Below are 18,859 nucleotides of genomic sequence, written 5' to 3'. Positions count from 1 at the left end.
ACTGCTGCTCTTTAAAGAGACTGATGGAGTTTCGCTGGGTGGGAAGTAGATTTTATCCACATGGGGGTGGGGAATTGGAAATCAGTTGTTCTAACATGATCACATTAGCCATCTAATAGGTCAATTAGTCATCCAAGTAGAAATACAGGACAGAATTATATGAGTCGAGCTCAGTAGAGAATCATGGGTCAGGCTAGAGATAAAAGTGGTAAATCATAACATTTCAGAAACATGAGAACACAGACATGGCTCTGGGCAGGACAATTTTCCAAAGTTTAGTGGTTTTGAGACAGCCTGGGACCTGGGGATCCTTTGCTGCAATGCTTGCACCTGGACAATCTTTCCCTCCAGCAACAAAATACAAAGAAACTGTGGGAGTAAAAATAACTATGTGCATATGCAGCTGGAGCAAATTTTGGACCAAAAAATACAAAAAGACCGAAAACCCAACTGCCACTTCTGAGGAGCAAAAGTAGGGGATTGGAAGCAAAAGTAGGGTACTGCACATGCCCCCTGCACTCAACACCACCAGAGGGATGCAGAATCCACCTAAGCCACCCCTTCAGCCAGACCCCTGGACACACCCTACCCTCACCCCATAAAAGCAACTAGCTTATCCTCCACTCCACGAGCAAGCAAGGGAAACTTGTTGCTACTTGTTCTCACTCCCTCCTGTTGCAGCTGCTGCTGCTAAGTCGCTTCAGTCGTGTCCGACTCTGTGCGACCCCAGAGATGGCAGCCCACCAGGCTCCCCCATCCCTGGGAGTCTCCAGGCAATAACACTGGAGTGGGTTGCCATTTCCTTCTCCAATGCATGAAAGTGAAAAGTGAAAGTGAAGTCGCTCAGTCGTGTCCAACTCTTCACGACCCCATGGACTGCAGCCTACCAGGCTCCTCCATCCATGGGATTTTCCAGGCAGCAGGGGCCCCAATAAAGCCTTGCCTAAAGTTTCTATCTGGCCTCTAGTCAGTTTCTACTGATTAAGGATTGCAATAACCTGGTGGGGAACGGTTTTGTGGAGACAGCAGCAACCAAGACAAGGAGAAGGAGCAGCCACAAGGGACCCTGGTGAATCCATTGTCACAAAAGCCTGAAGAAGAAGATATTCAAAACATCCTGAGATGGTGAGGAAGATAAGGAGAGAGAACTGACCCTGAGTTTAGCAAGGGGCGCCCATGACCCTGCTGGGAGCCATTGGAGTGGCCTGTGAGGGACAAACACCGACCAGAGTGAGCTGAAGAGCAAGGGGAGGCCCTGAGCATAGACGACCTGTGTGCAGACTTTTTCTGGAAAAGGAGCAGGAATGCAAGGAGACAGCAGAGACAGTCTTGGAAACAAAACAAAGATGTTACCTTTAAAGAGGTAAGTAAACAGATATGGCTGTATTTTAATGGGAAGAATCATTTCATTGGAGGAACTGATCATACACAAGGCTGATATTTTCAAAAGAAAACGTTTGAAAGGACAGCAAATCCAGAGCAGGGCTGTTGGTCCCCAGGACAGGAACCACACACAGTCAAGAATGCCAGGGAGCCAGGTGCACTGGATCTGAGCATGAAGCTGGAGCGGGTCTTAGCAGGTTTCAACCTTTCTTGGGCAAAACAAAGCAAGGTTTTCAACTTAGAATCAGGGCTGGAAAGGAAAGTTGTTTGGAGTAGAAAGAAGATGCTATGAAACCATCATAGCAGTTCATTTGCTTAGATCTGGAAAACCTTTTTGTTCTTCAAGGATTTCCATTATAATTTGATTTTTCAAAGCAGATAAACTGTATATACACCTGGCACATGAATTAAGGGTGTTCTTTTCGGGGACCATGCCCATCAATTTGTGTAGTCTCTGTAACTCTGGTCAGTGTTAGAATACCTCCCAAGCCTGTGAGAAGGAATACATTATTACCCTTTGCTTAAAGGGTAATAATGGGGGAGACAGGATATACATTGAGGATGACAGCCAGGCTACAGGTATCTCAGGAGGGTCATTCCCATAGACTAACAAGTAGTTTTAAAAGAGTTAAAATGAGGATGACTCCATTATGACTTTTCTCTAATATTATCTAAGCAAGAAAATGTTATGAAGAATGAGACAAATCAATGAACAAAAATGACAACTGCATATAAAAGAGTACATTTCAGGCGCTCAGTGGGGTCATACCTGTAAGTGGTTGGGCTGACGTTGATTTTCCGGGGGATACTGCACGATTCAAATTTGTTAGCCAGGGTGACATTGTTTCCAAAAAGGCAGTAACGAGGCATTTTAACTCCAACAACTCCAGCAAAAACTGACCCAGAATGCAGCCCAATGCGCATCTGAAAGCGAAAAGTCAGTCAGTGTTCTCGCCATTGGAAAAACACTCCTGCTTGTCAGTGCTGTTTGTGGACCTGTTGAAATTATTATACTCTTCGCTCTTCCCACACCTCCTCCTTCCTCCAAACCTCCAGCCAATGTTCCTCTACTCCTCCCTTCCAAGGAAGAACCACTAGTGGGGCATCAGTCACCCCTCTTCACTTCTCATGGATGCACTTGGGTTTATCACACAATGTGTATTTCACTCGTCTTTCCTATCTGAATCAAAGCCCCCCCACGAACCTACCACAGTCGCCATGGTGACCAGACGAAGTCTCTGCAGGCTATGTGAACATCCTCTGTCCGTTGGGTGAGAGAGACAGGACTTCTGGAGCCCAGAAGCTGTTTCCCAAAACACGGTCACTTCTCAGGATATAAAGTGTGGGTGTTTAGGTATTTTGCTCACAAGAACTTTATGCCAGACACTACCTCACTATTCAAATGGCCAACCCGGGGAGAAAAAGAATTGTAATATTGAAGCAGAAAATGACGGAGGAAGCAGAAAGCTGGCATTGCTGAGCCTGGATCGCAGCGACTATAAACACTTCAGTCAACATCTGGACCCATGGAAAACAAGAGTCGTGCCATATCTGGGTATAAGAGGCAGTCAGAATACACTGAGGTGAATGTTTAGGAATTCTGAAAGCAATTGATAATTTGGAGAGCAGTTAAGGAGTTAAGGCAATGTTTCGGAGAAGGCAATGGCACCCACTCCAGTACTCCTGCCTGGAAAATCCCATGGATAGTGGAGCCTGAAAGGCTGCAGTCCATGGGGTCGCTGAGGGTCGGACACGACTGAGCGACTTCACTTTAAGGCAATGTTTTAAACTGGGATCTTTTAGACTGAAAACTGGCTGATCTTAGGGGAGGCACAGATTTTTAAATCACTGCTACAACGAAGCAAGTGAGAGTAAGGGTGTTTAAGATGACAATCAGACACCACGTTTGCTATTTTCAAATTCTATGTTCAGTTGACCACTTAAAACAAGTTCCATCAGATCCCTGTATTGTACACAGAGGCTAAGGACCTAGTCACCTAGCTGTAATTTAGAATACAGGAGACCCCAGACTTCCCAAATTTTATGGCTAATTTCAGACCTCTTCTAGAAACTTCTGAGAATCATTTGTTAAACCATGAATTCTGCAACATTTTTAAACAAAAGCACTACATCATGAATCAAGGGATTTGTATTAGAAACCAAAATTCTGCTAATAGCTGGCAGTCTGACTTTTTTAATTGAAGTATACTTGACTTACGATATTATTTTCAGACGTACAATTGTTCAATATTTTACAGATCATGCCCTACACAAAGTTATTATAGAATATTAGCTCTTTTTCTTGCACTGTACATCACATCCTGTAACTTACTTATTTCATACCTAGTGGTCTGTATCTCTGACCCCCACTCCCTGCCCTCCCCCTCTACCTGCTTCTCACTGGTGACCACTGGCTTGTTCTCTGCGTCTGGTTGTCTGACTTTCTCTAAATCTCCATATCTCCCTTGTACTCTTTCCTCACCTAAAAAATTCAGGATTGGATTACTTTTAAAGCCTCTTCATCAGTTTTACTTTAAGCACAAAAACATAAATTTCTATTGCATCCAGCTTTTTCTTCCTTAGGAGAATAGGGTTCTATACATAAACAATTAACAAAGAACAATTTAAACAAACCAAGAAAAGGTGACAAAAGGCTATCTTCTGCTTATAAATACCAGGCATACTTTCATAAGTTTTTATTTTCTTTGGGCATTCTTATTAAACCAGTTTCTCCCTTGTACCTAGTTATTCTAGCTTTTAACAGGACAAGTTCATCAGAGTGTTTTAATGTTTCTATTGCATAATTAATATAGAAATACATCCTCCTTGTAAACATCCAAACAACACAGACAAGGCCAAGGTCCTTTGCTTTCTCCCCTCCCTCCCTCCCCTAGCCCTGAATTGCACTCTTGACTCCAAAGCTTTATCAGAGATCTTTGTAAATTTACAAGCACAAAAATGGTCCAAAGTTTGAGGTGCCCATCATGCCCCAAGTGGAAATCTGCTGGGGAGTCTCCCAATCAGGGCCACTTTAGACATAGCCCTTCCACACACTGGCTGCTGGGCTGGGAGGGAGGCTCCCAGAGCATGCACTCTGCACTTCCTGACTCCCGCTGTGCTTCTCAGCCTGGTCAAAGTCTCCATCCTAAGACAGAATTCACCTGCAGTCTTCCAAGCCTCAGTGGATGGGTGTTGGTAAGGAAATTGGTAGAATAACCAGTAGACAGTTAGTACACATGACACGTTGGAGAAAGATCATAGAGTTTGAAAACAAAAATATTTCCTATTCTTTCACTGTGATTCCATTTCATGGGGAAGGAGGGTAAGAAGTCGTAAAAGCCTGGGCTTTGCACCCAGAAACACACAGCTTCAAATCCAGTAGAGTCTTGATTGCCCTTGTCCATCACTGAATTGTGGATTCCTCTACAATGTGGCTCAATTATATTATACATTAAATATACTACATATATACTAAGTAAAATGATGTTTAAGTCACAACTGCTCCCGTGACACACATTAGTGTTTTTTTCTCACTACTAAAAATAGTCTGCACTTTTGGTAATTCATGAGTAACCCCTAAGGCCATCAGAAATTTCCTAGGTCAGTACAAATAAAAAGGCATGTTTAAACCTGAATTTATAGGTCAGTAAAACTTGCCTGGAGAATCCCAGGGACATAGGAGCCTGATGGGCTACTGTCTATGGGGTCGCTCAGAGTCGGACATGACTGAAGTGACTTAGCAGCAGCAGCAGCAGCAAAGCTAAATTATTATCACCTGGGTAACCATCTTTGAAAGCAGCTATAAATAATTCTTGCAATTGCAAAACTGTAAAAGTACATTTCTACAAATGTCAAAAATCATGGCACTAACCCCCTTCCCCAAACACACACATCTTAATTATAGAATCCATTTAAGTGGAGATCACTGGGTTTATTATTAATCCGGATATTTTATGTATTCACTTTGATGCTATGAGATTCCTCATCAAAAAAAACAAAACAAAATATAATTATCTTCTAAAAAATTATAGAAATTAACCATCTGGAAAAGTCAGACACTGTGATGCTTTTAAAACACAGTGGAGAATTGTTTCACACTCTTCCTGTTGTGACCTGGCATCTATGTCCTCTCCCTTCTGGGCAGGCTTAAGGTTGCTTTGACCAATACAATGGACATGTCACCGTGTATCTCCTAAGGCCAAGGTGTAAAAGGCCATGCAGCAGATACCGACTTTGTTCAGCGGACACCCACCCCCAGGTAAGAAGTGTGACTATCCCAAGGCTGCCCAGCTGGAGCAGGACATGTAATCACTGGGCTGACAGTCCTAACTGGGTCCACCCTCTGCCATGCCCAACCACAACCAGGCAGGTGAGATAGGCGGCATCTTGAAATGGTCCTCTGGTTCAAGTGATGTAATCCCAGCTACTCTGCATACCCTCAACCACTGAGAATTCCCAGTGGAGGTACCAGATACTGTGAGAAATGACAAGGCACTCGTGCCTCATCCAAATTCCACTGCCCAGAATCAATGCATCACAAAAGCTCTGTGGTTTTATACCACTAACTTTAGGGAAGCATGTCACACATCAGTATATAACTGGGATGACTATTCTCTTAAAAAATAGTTGTGAAGGCTTACACATACAGCTTCTATTGATATTAACATTGGAGAGAAAAAGAAAGTGAAAGTTAATGGCTCAGTCATGTCTGACTCTTTGTGACCCCATGGACTGTAGCCTGCCAGGCTCCTCTGTCCATAGCATTCTCCAGGCACGATGCTGGAGTGGGTAGCTGTTCCCTTCTCCAGAGGATCTTCCCAACCAAGGGACTGAACCTGGGTCTACTGAATTGCAGGCAGGTTCTTTATGGCATAAGCCAGAGCTCTGGCTAACCTTCTTTTTCCTCCTTCTCTCTGTATTTTATATCATGCCAGATAGGATTCCATATTATTTCAAAGGCCCATTTCTGAAGGTCATCAATTGAGGACTGTTCTATAAAAATTAAGTGGCAGATTCACTTCAAGTAGGACAAATAAAGATATCTGTTCATGTGTTATCTATTAAATCTATGCCAGGCACGTTAATTTTATCATCTGCAATAAGACATTCTTATTCTGGGATCTGGCTTATTTAGAAATTTTGGAATTTTATGTGTCCTGGAAAATATTACTAGATTACCCAGTCCACATTCATTCTAGTTAAATTCCTCCCCTGCAGGGCTCAAAAAACCCAAAACTACATTTTTAAAACTCCCTCGAAGTTTCTAGATGTACTGAGGTTTTAGTGAATCAGACGCCCTTGCATGAGCTCTGGGAATCTGGATTTCTGCCTACAGCTTCCCTTGTGAGCACAGCAGAAGACTTCGTGCTCCCTCTCCCAGGCTTAGCAGGGAGCCCGGTTTCTAGTCATTCAATTTGTGAGTCATGATGCAGGATTTCCACGTTGCTGATGCAATTACAGTGGGTGCAACTCTGCTGTGCAGCCAGTAGTGGAGACAGCTACTTTCTGAGCACAATGGTTTCCTGCCTGGCTGTGGCTGTGTGGTTCTAGAACCAGCTTCCAGATCACAGAGGAAGCCATGGTTCTGAAGCATGGCTTTAGGATCCACTCTTTGAGAGCACAAGTCATGGATGGCTTCCTTGGTCCTAGTGATCTGTAAGCCACTTACAGATTTTCTGCTGCTTCAACAAGCTGGAGATCTACTCTATGCAACTAAACCCTGATGGATGCACCATTCTACTGATAACTAACTGTAGGGAAAAGGCTAATTAGCCAAGCTGGTGGTGGTCAGGCTCTCTCACCCCATGGCCTCTCACTCTGGCCCCACATGTTGTAAATACATGGTTATGTAACAGCTGAGCTAACTTATAGCACTGTGTATGCATGTCACAATGTACCCACTTGGGCACAGGCCACTTCTGTTCTATAAACATATAGAAGTTCCACCTGAAAAGCCCTTGAGGCTGCGTTATGGCCACGGTTATGGCTGTGTCCGCTGGGTCAACCATGAGAAAATACAGCTTGTCTGCTGCTACGGCTGCTGTGCCAGTCAGGAAAGAATAAACATGTCTGCAGTTCCTACAGCTCCTTGACTTTTCTTCCAGCTTCCCCGCTGGCACCTTGCCTACCCAGGGTTCAGAGAACAGTGAGATACAGCAAGACTAACTAACCAGCATTTACTCTCATGACATCTCCTGAACAACACGTGAGCAGGCTCACCTTGATGGGTTCTCCGTGGGGAGACACGACTTCATGAGAGAGTTCCATCATCTTGAGGGCCATCAGTGCGATCTGAACAGCGTGGGTGTCACTCTCTTTGTGTAAGCCCCCAGCCACACAGTACGCATCGCCAATCGTCTCCACCTATGCACAACAGATTCTCCACATTACAAAAAAAAAACAAAAAACAAAAACCCAGGAAGCATCACAGTGTACATCATAGAGCAGAAATTACATCATGAAGCAGAAATCTCAGCTTCATGGGCCAATGGAACATCAGAGTCAATCACAGATTCTTGGTTTTTCTTTCCAGGAAACTCACAAGGTTTCTAAGCTGAAAGGCAGTACCCTGCTGCGAATACAGTGTCAGGAGGGGTGTCTGCTCCCAAACTTGCCACTGATTCCCCCATATCACTGCACCTCTTTCTTCCCGCACCATGTAAAATGGACTTTGTAGAAGCAAATGACTTACTTTGAATCTATTATAATATGTTTGAGATATTGGGTGATATATCCTCTCAGCATAAAATACAGTGCTTTGAACAAAGTCACTACTGAATCAAGGTCCTATGAATATAGTTAAGGTTAAAACTGACATTGCAACTTTTCAAAGAACTTTCAATGCTGTCATAGCAATGATAAACTGTCTACATGAGTATTAATCATAAAGTACAGAGACTAAGATGTCAAACGGGAGGCAGAGACGATGGTGATTGGAAAGCTATCGGAAATCAATCTCTTCTGTGAATTTCATGTATTGATCAGTTATTATCATTGTCATGATTGCTGTTGTTACGATTGATTTTCAGTTGTCATGCTGAATATAGAAAACTAACAGTTCATTTAAATCCACAAATTAGCTACCAAATTGTAATAGGTGTATTTTTCTCCTCCAAATTCTTATTGTAACCTAGATCATATCACTGTTCTGATCCAAAGCTGGCAATCTGGAGGGGTGAAGGTGAGAGAGAAGAGAAAGGGGGACAGCATCAGCAATTGCTTATTTCACTCAGAATAAATGCCAGAGCCCTTAAGCTGCCCCCAAAGTTCCTGTCCTGCCTTTCTACTGCCCCTGATCTTGATCCTTCTCCTTATTCTCTTTCTTGCTCACTTTGTCCCAAGCTGCTGGCCTCCTGTTTTCCCTCAAACATAGCAAACATTTGTTATTCCTTTGTCTAGATCAGTATACCTGCAGGTGACCACTAGGCACGTCCTTGGTTTCCTCAGGCTCTGCTAAAACTCACCTTGCAAGGAAGGTGATTCCGGCCACTTCCGTGAAATCCCTGGCTCCCCTGCACCTGCTCTATTTCCTTCCAGAGAGAGCACACCAACTAGGGTGCTGTGAATTCACGCCTTTGTTGTCTGTTTTCCTGGTGGAAAGCAAGCTCCCTGAGTCTGCTGTCTCATCAACTCCTCCACCACTGGGGCCCAGGATATTCACCAGTGAGCGAGCCTAGCATCCGACAGTATCACCTTGGCCATGCACACCAAGATGCACTCAGCCTAGGGGCTAACCTGTCACAGGGCTCAAAGAGCTACTCCGTAGGGGGAGAGGCCCCCTCAGCCCTGCTGGAGCCCCTGCACTGGCAAGAGTGGCATGACGTCCCCAGTGCCACAGGGAATCTATCCTGCCCTCTATCTGTGTGTCCCTCCCTGGCCCCCTCCCTGCTCTGGGGCTCTTATCACAGGGACTGGACTCCACCCCCCACCACGCTGGCAAACTCTGGAGGACCAGTAAGGATATTCTAAACCACTAGATAAATAATCAAACAAGCAGGAAAATGACCAAAAGAATGAAAGAAAGAAAATGAAACTGAACGGAGTCCTGGTCCAATTCGGGGCCGGGATAAACAAGCCTTGCTGTTCCCCAGAAGCCAGCCAGGCACAGGTGAGCCGGTGATGGGAACACACTCTGTATCCTAAGCGTATTCTGAGGGGAGGCCCCCTCCCCGTTTATTCACAGCATCTCCAGTGTTTCCACACAGCGTTGACGTGAACAGCAGGTGAAACGAGGACATAGACTCACTGGCTGGGACAGCAGCTGGGTCCCCAGGGGACTCTGCGCCCCATCCTCGCCACGAGGAGTAAGGCTCTGAACACTAGAGAGGAGTGACAACAGCGTTAAACATTTCAGCAGGGAGCGCCGTGCAGCAGTGGGCGGCTTCTGTGAACAGCTGGACAGTTTGCAGAGGAGAGCGAGACCTCCTCACAGTTCTGAGAGGAGACCTTCTCAAGACATCAGCTGTCTACAAATAAATACAGTGAATTCCACAAGAGGCCATCCAGCTTAACCTAACTGAAGCCAATTATTTTATCTGTAATTATACATGGACCTCTTTTTTCCCAAGGGAAACACAGCTCTGTCTGGAATTTCCTGTTAGAAATGTTTTAAAGAGAAAGTTTCACCGTGAGCATCTAGACTGGAACCAAGCAGGGCTTACGTTGTCCCATAAATAATTTTTGTTTCCTCTTTAATCATTTATTTATTTCATGTCAGGTTAAGCTCTGAAATGTCAGTTTTTTATGTGGCAAATTAAAACATGATTCAAGCCACATAAATGAGAAGCATGCTTTATTCTTCAAGCCAATGCTGAGAACTATGTAAGAAACATTAAATCAGTAAGAAAATGTTTTACTTCTAAAGAAACAGTCAGAATCTCTTCATTGGTTCTCTTATTAATAATGAGTGCTAAGTCATTTCAGTCGAGTCCAACTCTGTGCGACCCCATGGACTATAGCCTGCCAGGTTCCTCTGTCTATGGGATTCTCCAGGCAAGAATACTAGAGTGTGTTGCCATTTCCTCCTCCAGAGGATCTTCCCAACCCAGGGATCAAACCCACATCTCTTATGTCTCCTGCATTGGCAAGTAGGTTCTTTACCACTAGTGCCATCTGGGAAGCCCCTTATTAACAATAGTCACATTAAAAATAGTTTATTATGTTTCTGGGACAATCTCTTTACATCCCCAGAGCCTAGAATGATGCCTGGTACCCTGCAGGCACTCAGTCAACCCTGCTGGCTGATGAATAACAGATATTTTTTTTACCGTAATCTTTATAAGAGCTCCGTTCATGAAGATTACAGGACATAAAGCATGTTATTCATGCATATTAACTCTGTGCATGGATATTATATCCTCTGTTTCAGAAATGGGAAAGGTTGTTTAACTTTCTCTGCTTACAAAGCAAACAAGGCAGAAAACGAGATTTGAAGACAGGCCATCTCCTGCCCTTGGTCACCAGACAAGCAGGTGATTTGAGTTTCTGTTCCCTGGCCATTAAAAGCATCCTGTTACTCTATACTGAATGAATCTGTTGGAAGACAATTCATGTAATCCTCCTGCTTCTTTACTTTTGCAGATGGAAAGGCTATATCCTCCCTCTTTGAAACATCTCAGGCTTAACAGTCTGTCTTGGTATTTCCCTGGTGGTCCAGTGGCTATAACTCCAAGCTCCCAATCCAGGGGGCCCAGGTTCAATCCCTGATCAAGGAACTAGATCCCACATTCTGCAAATAAGACCCAGAGCAGCCAAAAAAAAATAATCAATACTAAAAAAAAAAAACAAACAGAAAACAAAACCAAACCAATTCATCTCAGCTTTCACAGTCCAAGTGTCAGGCTCACTGACTTTAAAACGTCACCTTTCTGAGGGTCTGGCAGCCCACTCTCTCGCTGTCACCCTGAATTCTGTGAAAAGACACAGTGGCTGTCCTTTCTGGAATAATCATCTCTGAGCAGATTCAGAGCCAGAAGACACCCATACAACGAAGGCAGAATGTCTGCACCCAGGACAGGCTCCTGGCCCAACGCCCAACTCTCCCCATCCAGGGCCTGGCCCCCTACCTTGTAGACATCCAGCTCTCCACACTGCCGGTCAAAGCGGGTGTAGAGTGCGTTGAGCATGGTGATGACCTGTAGCGGGGAGCACTGGGAACAGATGGCTGTGAACCCCACGATGTCCGAGAAGAGCATGGTGACATTGCCGAAGCGCTTGGCCTGCACAGCGTGGCCCTGCCACAGCTGCCGCGCCACCTCGCTTGGGAAGATGGAACACAGCAAGTCCACTGTCTTCCGCTTCTCCTCCTCCAGGGCCTGGTGGGCCTGCTCCAGCGTGGCCTTCAGCTTGCCCAGCCTCTTCTTCAGGCCATCCTGGGCCCTGGCCTGCTCCCCAATCAGCACCACATCCCGCAGCGCGTTGTGAATGGGGATGTCGGAGAGGTACAGCCCTCGGCCCGTGAAGTCTTCCAGTCTGTCCACGCAGGGCGAGCCCAGGAACAGGATGGAGCTGGACTCCACCATGTAGATCATCTGGCCTTTGAGGTCCATCACCTGTGTAAAAGGAGGACCAAGCTTTGTGGCTTATTCATGCTCCCAACAGACAAAAAGTGAGGAAACAGGAACAGTGATAATCCCTTCTTTTTTTTTGAACAAGTCACACACCTTGCAGGATATTAGTCCCTCCACCCCACCTTTGTTTTTAAACTTGAGCTTTTTCTACTTGTTGACAAAAACAATAGGCTCTCTTACGGTTTCAATTTACTATGAGCTCTAAAATGCATGCATACATCTGGAGAATATACTGGAGAATTGTTGCTGTTCAGTTGCTAAGTCATGTCCAACTCTTTGTGACCCCATGAACTGCAGCACACCAGGCTTCCTTGTCCTCTACTGTCCTAGAGTTTGCTCAAACTCATGTCTACTGAGTTGGTGATGCCTTCCAACCATCTCATCCTCTGTTGCCCCCTTCTCCTCCTGCCCTCAATCTCTCCCAGTATCATAGATTACACAGAAAATATGATTTTTCAATCAACAATGCCCCAAATTCTTGCTTCAAGGCTTTCTCACTGCGTGCTACACTGATGCTTCTGCTCCAACATTCTCTCAGCAGCAGCCATCAGCAGAAGGGTGCACAGGACCCCTTGGGGAGGGGGCTTCACGTTTTCATTCCGGGTCACAAGCTCACATGTGTGAAGGAGACAGATGTGTACATATGTGTTAACGAAACAGAGCCACAGAAGCAGCCTGGACGTCCTTCAACCAGTGAATGGTTAACCAAAGTACAGGACGACCACACAATGGGATACGACACGGCCTATCCCATCATGAAAGAGACCAGTGTCTAATGACATGGAAGAATACACACAGATATCATTTACTGATTAAAAAAGAACTGGAAAAAGTAGCTTTTTTGTTTTAAACAAAAATGTACATAATGTTTTTGATTTTGCAATGGACATCTTAAAAGTAGTACCTATTTTTAAACATTTAGTTGTACTGTGTTTATGATAAAAAGTAATGAAGCTGTTTCCATCTGGGAGGACAGATAGTTTGTCTTCTGGGTTAACTTGTCCAGAAGAGAGGTGCGTTGTGAGCCTTTCTATGAGCTCAGGTATACTATTGACTGTGGTTTCCAAGCTTCTTTTCTAAATCATGCATGGTTCTCTACTATGAGATGAGAGCAGAACACTTTCTCCCACATTTTCTAACAGTTAATCAAACAAGTTATTGACTTTTTCCATGTCTATTAAATATTGCCTTAAGAATCCATTTAGTTGCCTCCTCTAAGAAACAAGTCATTTTTTGTTTCTTTGTTGCAGAATTCCTCTTATTATCCAAATTAAGTCAGCTATTTTGTGATGATCAAAGCCATATTTTTACATAAGTATTTTTGTAATTCAGCTATAAAATACTCCATAAATATTTTCCAGGTGACGCTAGTGGTAAAAAACCAACCTGCCAATACAGGAGATGTAAGAGACATGGGTTCCATCCCTGGGCCGGGAAGATCCCGTTGGAGGAGGGCACGGCAACCCACTCCAATACTCTCGCTTGGAGAATCCCATGGAGAGAGGAGTCTGGAACGCTACAGTCTATATGGTTGCAAAGAGTCCGACACGACTGAAATGACTTAGCACAGCACAGCACACAAAGATTTTAAAAGGTAGACTGCATTCAAAAAATATTTGTGAAGTAATGCCTTAAGTAAGCAAGCAAATGAATGCACAAAGAATCTTGTTTTAAGCCTTGAAAGTATTTTAGAATTATTTTAAACAGAAATATTTTATTAAAAATTCTGGAGACTTCCCTGGCAGTCCAGTGGTTAAGACTCTGCAAATTTGACCCCTGGTCAGGGAACTAAGATCCCACATTCCCTTCACCCAAAAAGCCAAAAAACAAAAAGTAGAAGCAACACTGTAACAAATTCAATAAAGACTTTAAAAATGGTCCACATTAAAAAATGTTTAAAATATTGTGAAGTGATACGGTATATTTTTACATTTTTCACACCCAGTCTTTAAAAGTGAAATCATTGAATCCATATCACAACAGGACAACTTTTCTTCTTACCCTGGAAGATTTCTTCACGGAGTTGTCCCACCTCCTCACTCGCACCAGGAACTGCATGTTCAGCATGGTCATAATGCCGCTGAACGTCTGGCTGATTTTGGGGGTCAGGATCTCAAAGTACTCATCAAAATGAGGCTTCCCTTGTACGTCTCTCCTGCTCATCAGCCGCCTGATGCCGTGGCCGAGCTGCAGGATGCTCATATCTCTGTCAAGCATGAAGTGGAAAGGAAAGGTCTTGCAGAAGAGCGAGGCGGGGATGACCAGCGAGGACACAGGTTTCCCAGGGGGCGGGTGCGGCCGGGCGCTCCTGATGTGGACGGAGTAGAGCTCGCAGGGCTGGTCCACGAACTCACGGCAGTCCTGGTGGAAGCGAGAAGGCGTCGAGGAAACCTCCACTTCCGTCTCATACAGTATGCGAGCAGCTGCCTTAATGATGCCAGGGAGAATCAGGGAAGTGATCCTCTTGGGGAAGAAATAGTAAACATATAAGACATCAGGATCTTTATCCAGGCATAAGATGGATGCGTCCTCAAACCTGCCCTTCTTTTCTGCTTCTTGGCAGTGGCTGCTCTGTTTCAGGAGGGTGCTGAAGCTATTTAAAAAATCTTTCAGGGTTCCTCCAACCACACCTAGGATGTATTCATCTTCTTCATAACATATTTTAAAAAGCTCCTCACCAAGAGATTCTTTGATGATCTCCACTGGAACTCCTGAAAGCATAGAACACATTTTCTGCCATATCATATGCATCATCTTGGCAGAGCTGTATTTTTACTATTTTTAATACCACCTTATCTGACAATTTAGCTTGCTTTATATCTGCTATAAGAGTTCCAACCAAAATTAATCATTTTTGTTCAAATTGTCTGCATAAATTCATTTCTAAAATTCAAGTAACTCCAAATACACACCCAAATTGGTTAATTATGAAAGAATGATCAATTGAGTATATGACTTTTTATCACCCTGAAACTTAACTATAAAAGAGCAATTGGAATCACAGGGTTAAGTCTCTTTCAAAAGAAGTTTTCCCACCTTGTTAACATCAGAAACAGTGGCACATGTTGTGAAGGGGTACTAGCTAGCCCCCTTGGAATATAAGCATCAGATATAGAATTAATTTATATCACTGGTGGTGAAATTCAATTTTGTCATTTTTCCTGAGATGATATAAACTAATATATTATAATAGTAGTAAATATTATTACTATTATTTTTGAGCAAAATAGCATTCTTGTTGTTTAATGTTACCTGAATAAAAATGTGTTGGGAATATATCATTTACTTTCCACAACTTTTCCTTCACTAGTCTGCTTTATTCTTTAAACTCTTTGTAGCACACTCTTCTCATCTATAACGTAGGGGAAACGTGGATGCCCTGTTCACAGCACTGCTGTGGTGTTTGTGGGCCATGTTAGAACTGTGCCCGACCCAGAGAGAGGGTTCAGTGCAAGTCAGTCATCAGCAGCAGCAGCAGAAGCAAATTCTTCAAATCTACTTCAAAAAAAAAACCTCACCAGTTGGTCCACATACTCAAACTTTGAAAAGGACAGTATGACAAAGTCACTCATCTGCTTGATTCTGCCAAACTAAGTATTAATATGTAAGCACTGCTCATATATTTCTCATAATTGCTTCCAACCTTTAAAAACTTACTTATGTTACTATGCTGAGTAGAACTTTTCATGCATAAATGAAGGACACTTAGTTACTAAGTTCAAGACCAAAGCATATGAATGTCTATGAATCAGCCTGCCAGGCAGCTTTATCTACTTCTCAGCAAATAAACATTGTAAGAAGAGGAAACGTTTGAGGTCAAACAAAGGTATAAGTATGAAAAAGAGTAATTCTTTACATTAACACAAAACATGATATTTAACATTTCACATTGGATGTTACCAACAAATAAACATGAATATTTTAAAGAAAATATTAGTTCTCCAGGTAAATATTTTCTAGGAATAGAAAATTTTACTTTACAGGTAAAATAGTTCTATAAGCAAATTATTTTCTAATTTCATATATTTAATTCTATTACCTGCTGCAATTGCTTGGTCCACAATTATTTTTTCAAAGTCTTCTCTTTCCAAAGATTTCCTGAAATTATTTCAATATCTTAAATTATAAACTGACAAATGAATGCTAAAATTTCAGATTATAACATACAGAAATGATGACAGAAAATAATTTAAATTACCTTCTTTGTAGAGGCAAATCTTGACTGTCGAGTTTAAAGGATAGGAGCAGTGACACATACAAACCAAATCAATGTTGGAAAACCCCCAAATATACATGACCTAGACTATTTCATCACTTTTCATAAAGTATATCTACCTTTGAAACTAACTTCATATAAGCTAATAGTACAGAGGTTTGTACTGGCAGAAAACCCAATGGTACAAAATGGCCAAGGATGATAATAAATCAGAATGGGCTTTTCTGATAAAACAACCAAGAAGAAAAATCTACCTACTGATGGACTTCACTTCTAAGTAAGTCCTTATTTATTTTTTAAAGCAAATACACAGTATGTGCTACTTTTAGGTTTTAGGTTCTATATATTTAACTATCAGGAATCATCACATTAAACTTTTATCCTTGATCTAATATAAAATTAGTAACTAAATAAATTTATTCCTTATTAAATTACTGAACTGCTTTAAGTAACACGTTTATAATATACTTATATATTAATAATAATTCATATAATTTAATATATATGATTAATGATATATGATAATAGCATACATTTTGACTGATAGGATTTTGTAATTTCAACAGGACAACTTGTTGATTCATGTTTGCTTAATTGTTTTTTTGATGAGTTCTGATAGTGATAACTGATTAAAATCAAATTTACAAAACTACTAAAGCATATTAAAAGATACCCAAGTTATTTTGTGGTTCAGTTTGCTATTAGACAAGCCAAGATCACAAATAGGCATAAGTTGAAAATACTATATCAAACAGATTTCAATAAAGCATGATACATGTAGAGAAACTTCAAAAGAAAAAATTCTTGACAAGGAAAATCACCCCACTGGCTACTTGATCACATAAAGGTATACTGCTTACAACATGTGACAACAGACTGTTCAAAATTGGGAAACAAGTATGTCAAGGCTGTATGTTGTCACCCTGCTTATTTAACTTATGTGTAGAGTACAACATGTGAAATGCTGGGCTGGATGAATCACAAGCTGGAATCAAGACTGCTGGGAGAAATATTAACAACCTCCAATATGCAAATGATACCACTCTATGGCAGAAAGTAAAGAGGAACTAAAGAGCCTCTTGATTAGGGTGAAAGAGGAGAGTGAAAAATCTGGCTTAAAACTCAACATTCAAAAAACTAAGATCATAGCATCTGGTTCCATCACTTCATGGCAAATAGATGGGGGAAAAGTGAAAACAATGGCAAATTTTATTTTCTTGGGCTCCAAAATCACTGCAGACAGTGACTGCAGCCAAGAAATTAAAGGATGCTTGCTCCTTGAAAGAAAAGTTATGACAAACCTAGACAATATGCTAAAAAGCAGAGACATCACTTTGTGGACAAAGATCCATCTGGTCAAAGCTATGGTTTTTCCAGTAGTCATGTTTGGATATGATAGTTTCACCATAAAGAAGGCTGAGCACCAAATAATTGATGCATTCAAATTGTGATGCTGGAGAAGATTCTTGAGAGTCCCTTGGACTACAAGATCAAACCAGTCAATCCTAAAGGAAATCAACCTTGGACATTCATTGGAAGGACTGATGCTGAAGCTCCAATACTTTGGCCACCTGATGCAAAGAGCCAACTCATTGGAATAAGACCCTGATGCTGGGAAAGATTGAGGGCAGGAGGAGAAGGTGGGCAACAAAGGATGAGATGGTTGGATGGCATCACCGACTCAATGGACATGAGTTTGAGCAAAGTCTGGGAGATAGGGAGAGGGAAGTGCTTCAGTCCATGGGGTCACAGAGAGTTGGACATGACTTAGCAACTGAACAACAACAGTCAGAAATATATTCTTATCTAAATAACTTGGGGATCAGGCTATTATATTACATCTAGTTTGAATTAGATACCCCCAACCCCTTGTTATATACTATATTAGTTAGTCTCCAGATTTGTTCCTTCTTCTCATTTAAGCAACTTCTTTTTTTTTTTTTTTTTTGAAGAATTAGCCTAAAGCTGCTCAGAGGACTCTTCTGCCAATTCCCAGCAAAGCTTAGCTAAGTCAAATATCACACTGCTGCTGCTGCTGCTGCTAAGTCGCTTCAGTCGTGTCCGACTCTGTGCGACCCCATAGACGGCAGCCCACCAGGCTCCTCCGTCCCTGGGATTCTCCAGGCAAGAATTCTGGAGTGAGTTGCCATTTCCTCCTCCAATGCATGAAAGTGAAAAGTGAAAGTGAAGTCGCTCAGTCGTGTCCGACTTGTAGCAACCCCATGGACATCACACAGTGCCATTCAAAATAAGTTCCTTTAAAAAAAAAAAAAAAAGTTCCTTAACTTTACCTTCAAAAAATTTAAAAATAAGGTATATGTCTGCATGTACACCAGCAAATGTATGTTATACACACAGGCACACATACACCAGCCATGAATTCACACATGATGTGATCAAAAGGTCCTAGGAAAAGATAAAAGCAAAAGCTCAAAACCAACCCAAAAGGGTATCATAATGACTGTATAAAACTCATTCACTTAAAAATGATGGTGGGTGTGCTGTATGACTCAGGGAACTCAAATCAGGGCTCTGTAACAACTTAAAGCGGTGGGAGAGGGAGGAAGATGGGAGGGAGGTTCAAGACAGAGGGGACATATATATACCTATGGCTGATACATGTTGATGTTTGGCAGAAACCAACACAATTCTGTAAAGCAGTTATCCTTCAATTTAAAGATAAATAAATTTA

General features: G+C 42.4%; 1 protein-coding gene across 7 annotated transcripts in view; it reads right to left on the bottom strand.

Annotated features, from left to right (window-relative positions):
• The window catches only part of GUCY1A1 (guanylate cyclase 1 soluble subunit alpha 1), a 65,499-nt gene that overhangs the window by 6,660 nt on the left and 39,980 nt on the right, over nt 1–18,859 (bottom strand). For all 7 annotated transcript variants that reach the window (XM_006078216.4, XM_006078219.4, XM_006078215.4 and 4 more), the window contains 5 exons: nt 15,991–16,049; nt 13,953–14,662; nt 11,448–11,933; nt 7,603–7,746; nt 2,153–2,307 (listed from right to left, as the gene is read on the bottom strand). In XM_006078216.4, coding sequence (XP_006078278.2) covers nt 2,153–2,307; nt 7,603–7,746; nt 11,448–11,933; nt 13,953–14,662; nt 15,991–16,049 — 1,554 coding nt within the window. The remainder of the gene's footprint in view (nt 1–2,152; nt 2,308–7,602; nt 7,747–11,447; nt 11,934–13,952; nt 14,663–15,990; nt 16,050–18,859) is intronic.

This window comes from Bubalus bubalis, chromosome 17 (assembly GCF_019923935.1).
Source record: "Bubalus bubalis isolate 160015118507 breed Murrah chromosome 17, NDDB_SH_1, whole genome shotgun sequence".
Taxonomy (NCBI): domain Eukaryota; kingdom Metazoa; phylum Chordata; class Mammalia; order Artiodactyla; family Bovidae; genus Bubalus; species Bubalus bubalis.
Note: the sequence above shows the minus strand (reverse complement) of the source record. Positions and strands in the feature narration are given on the sequence as shown.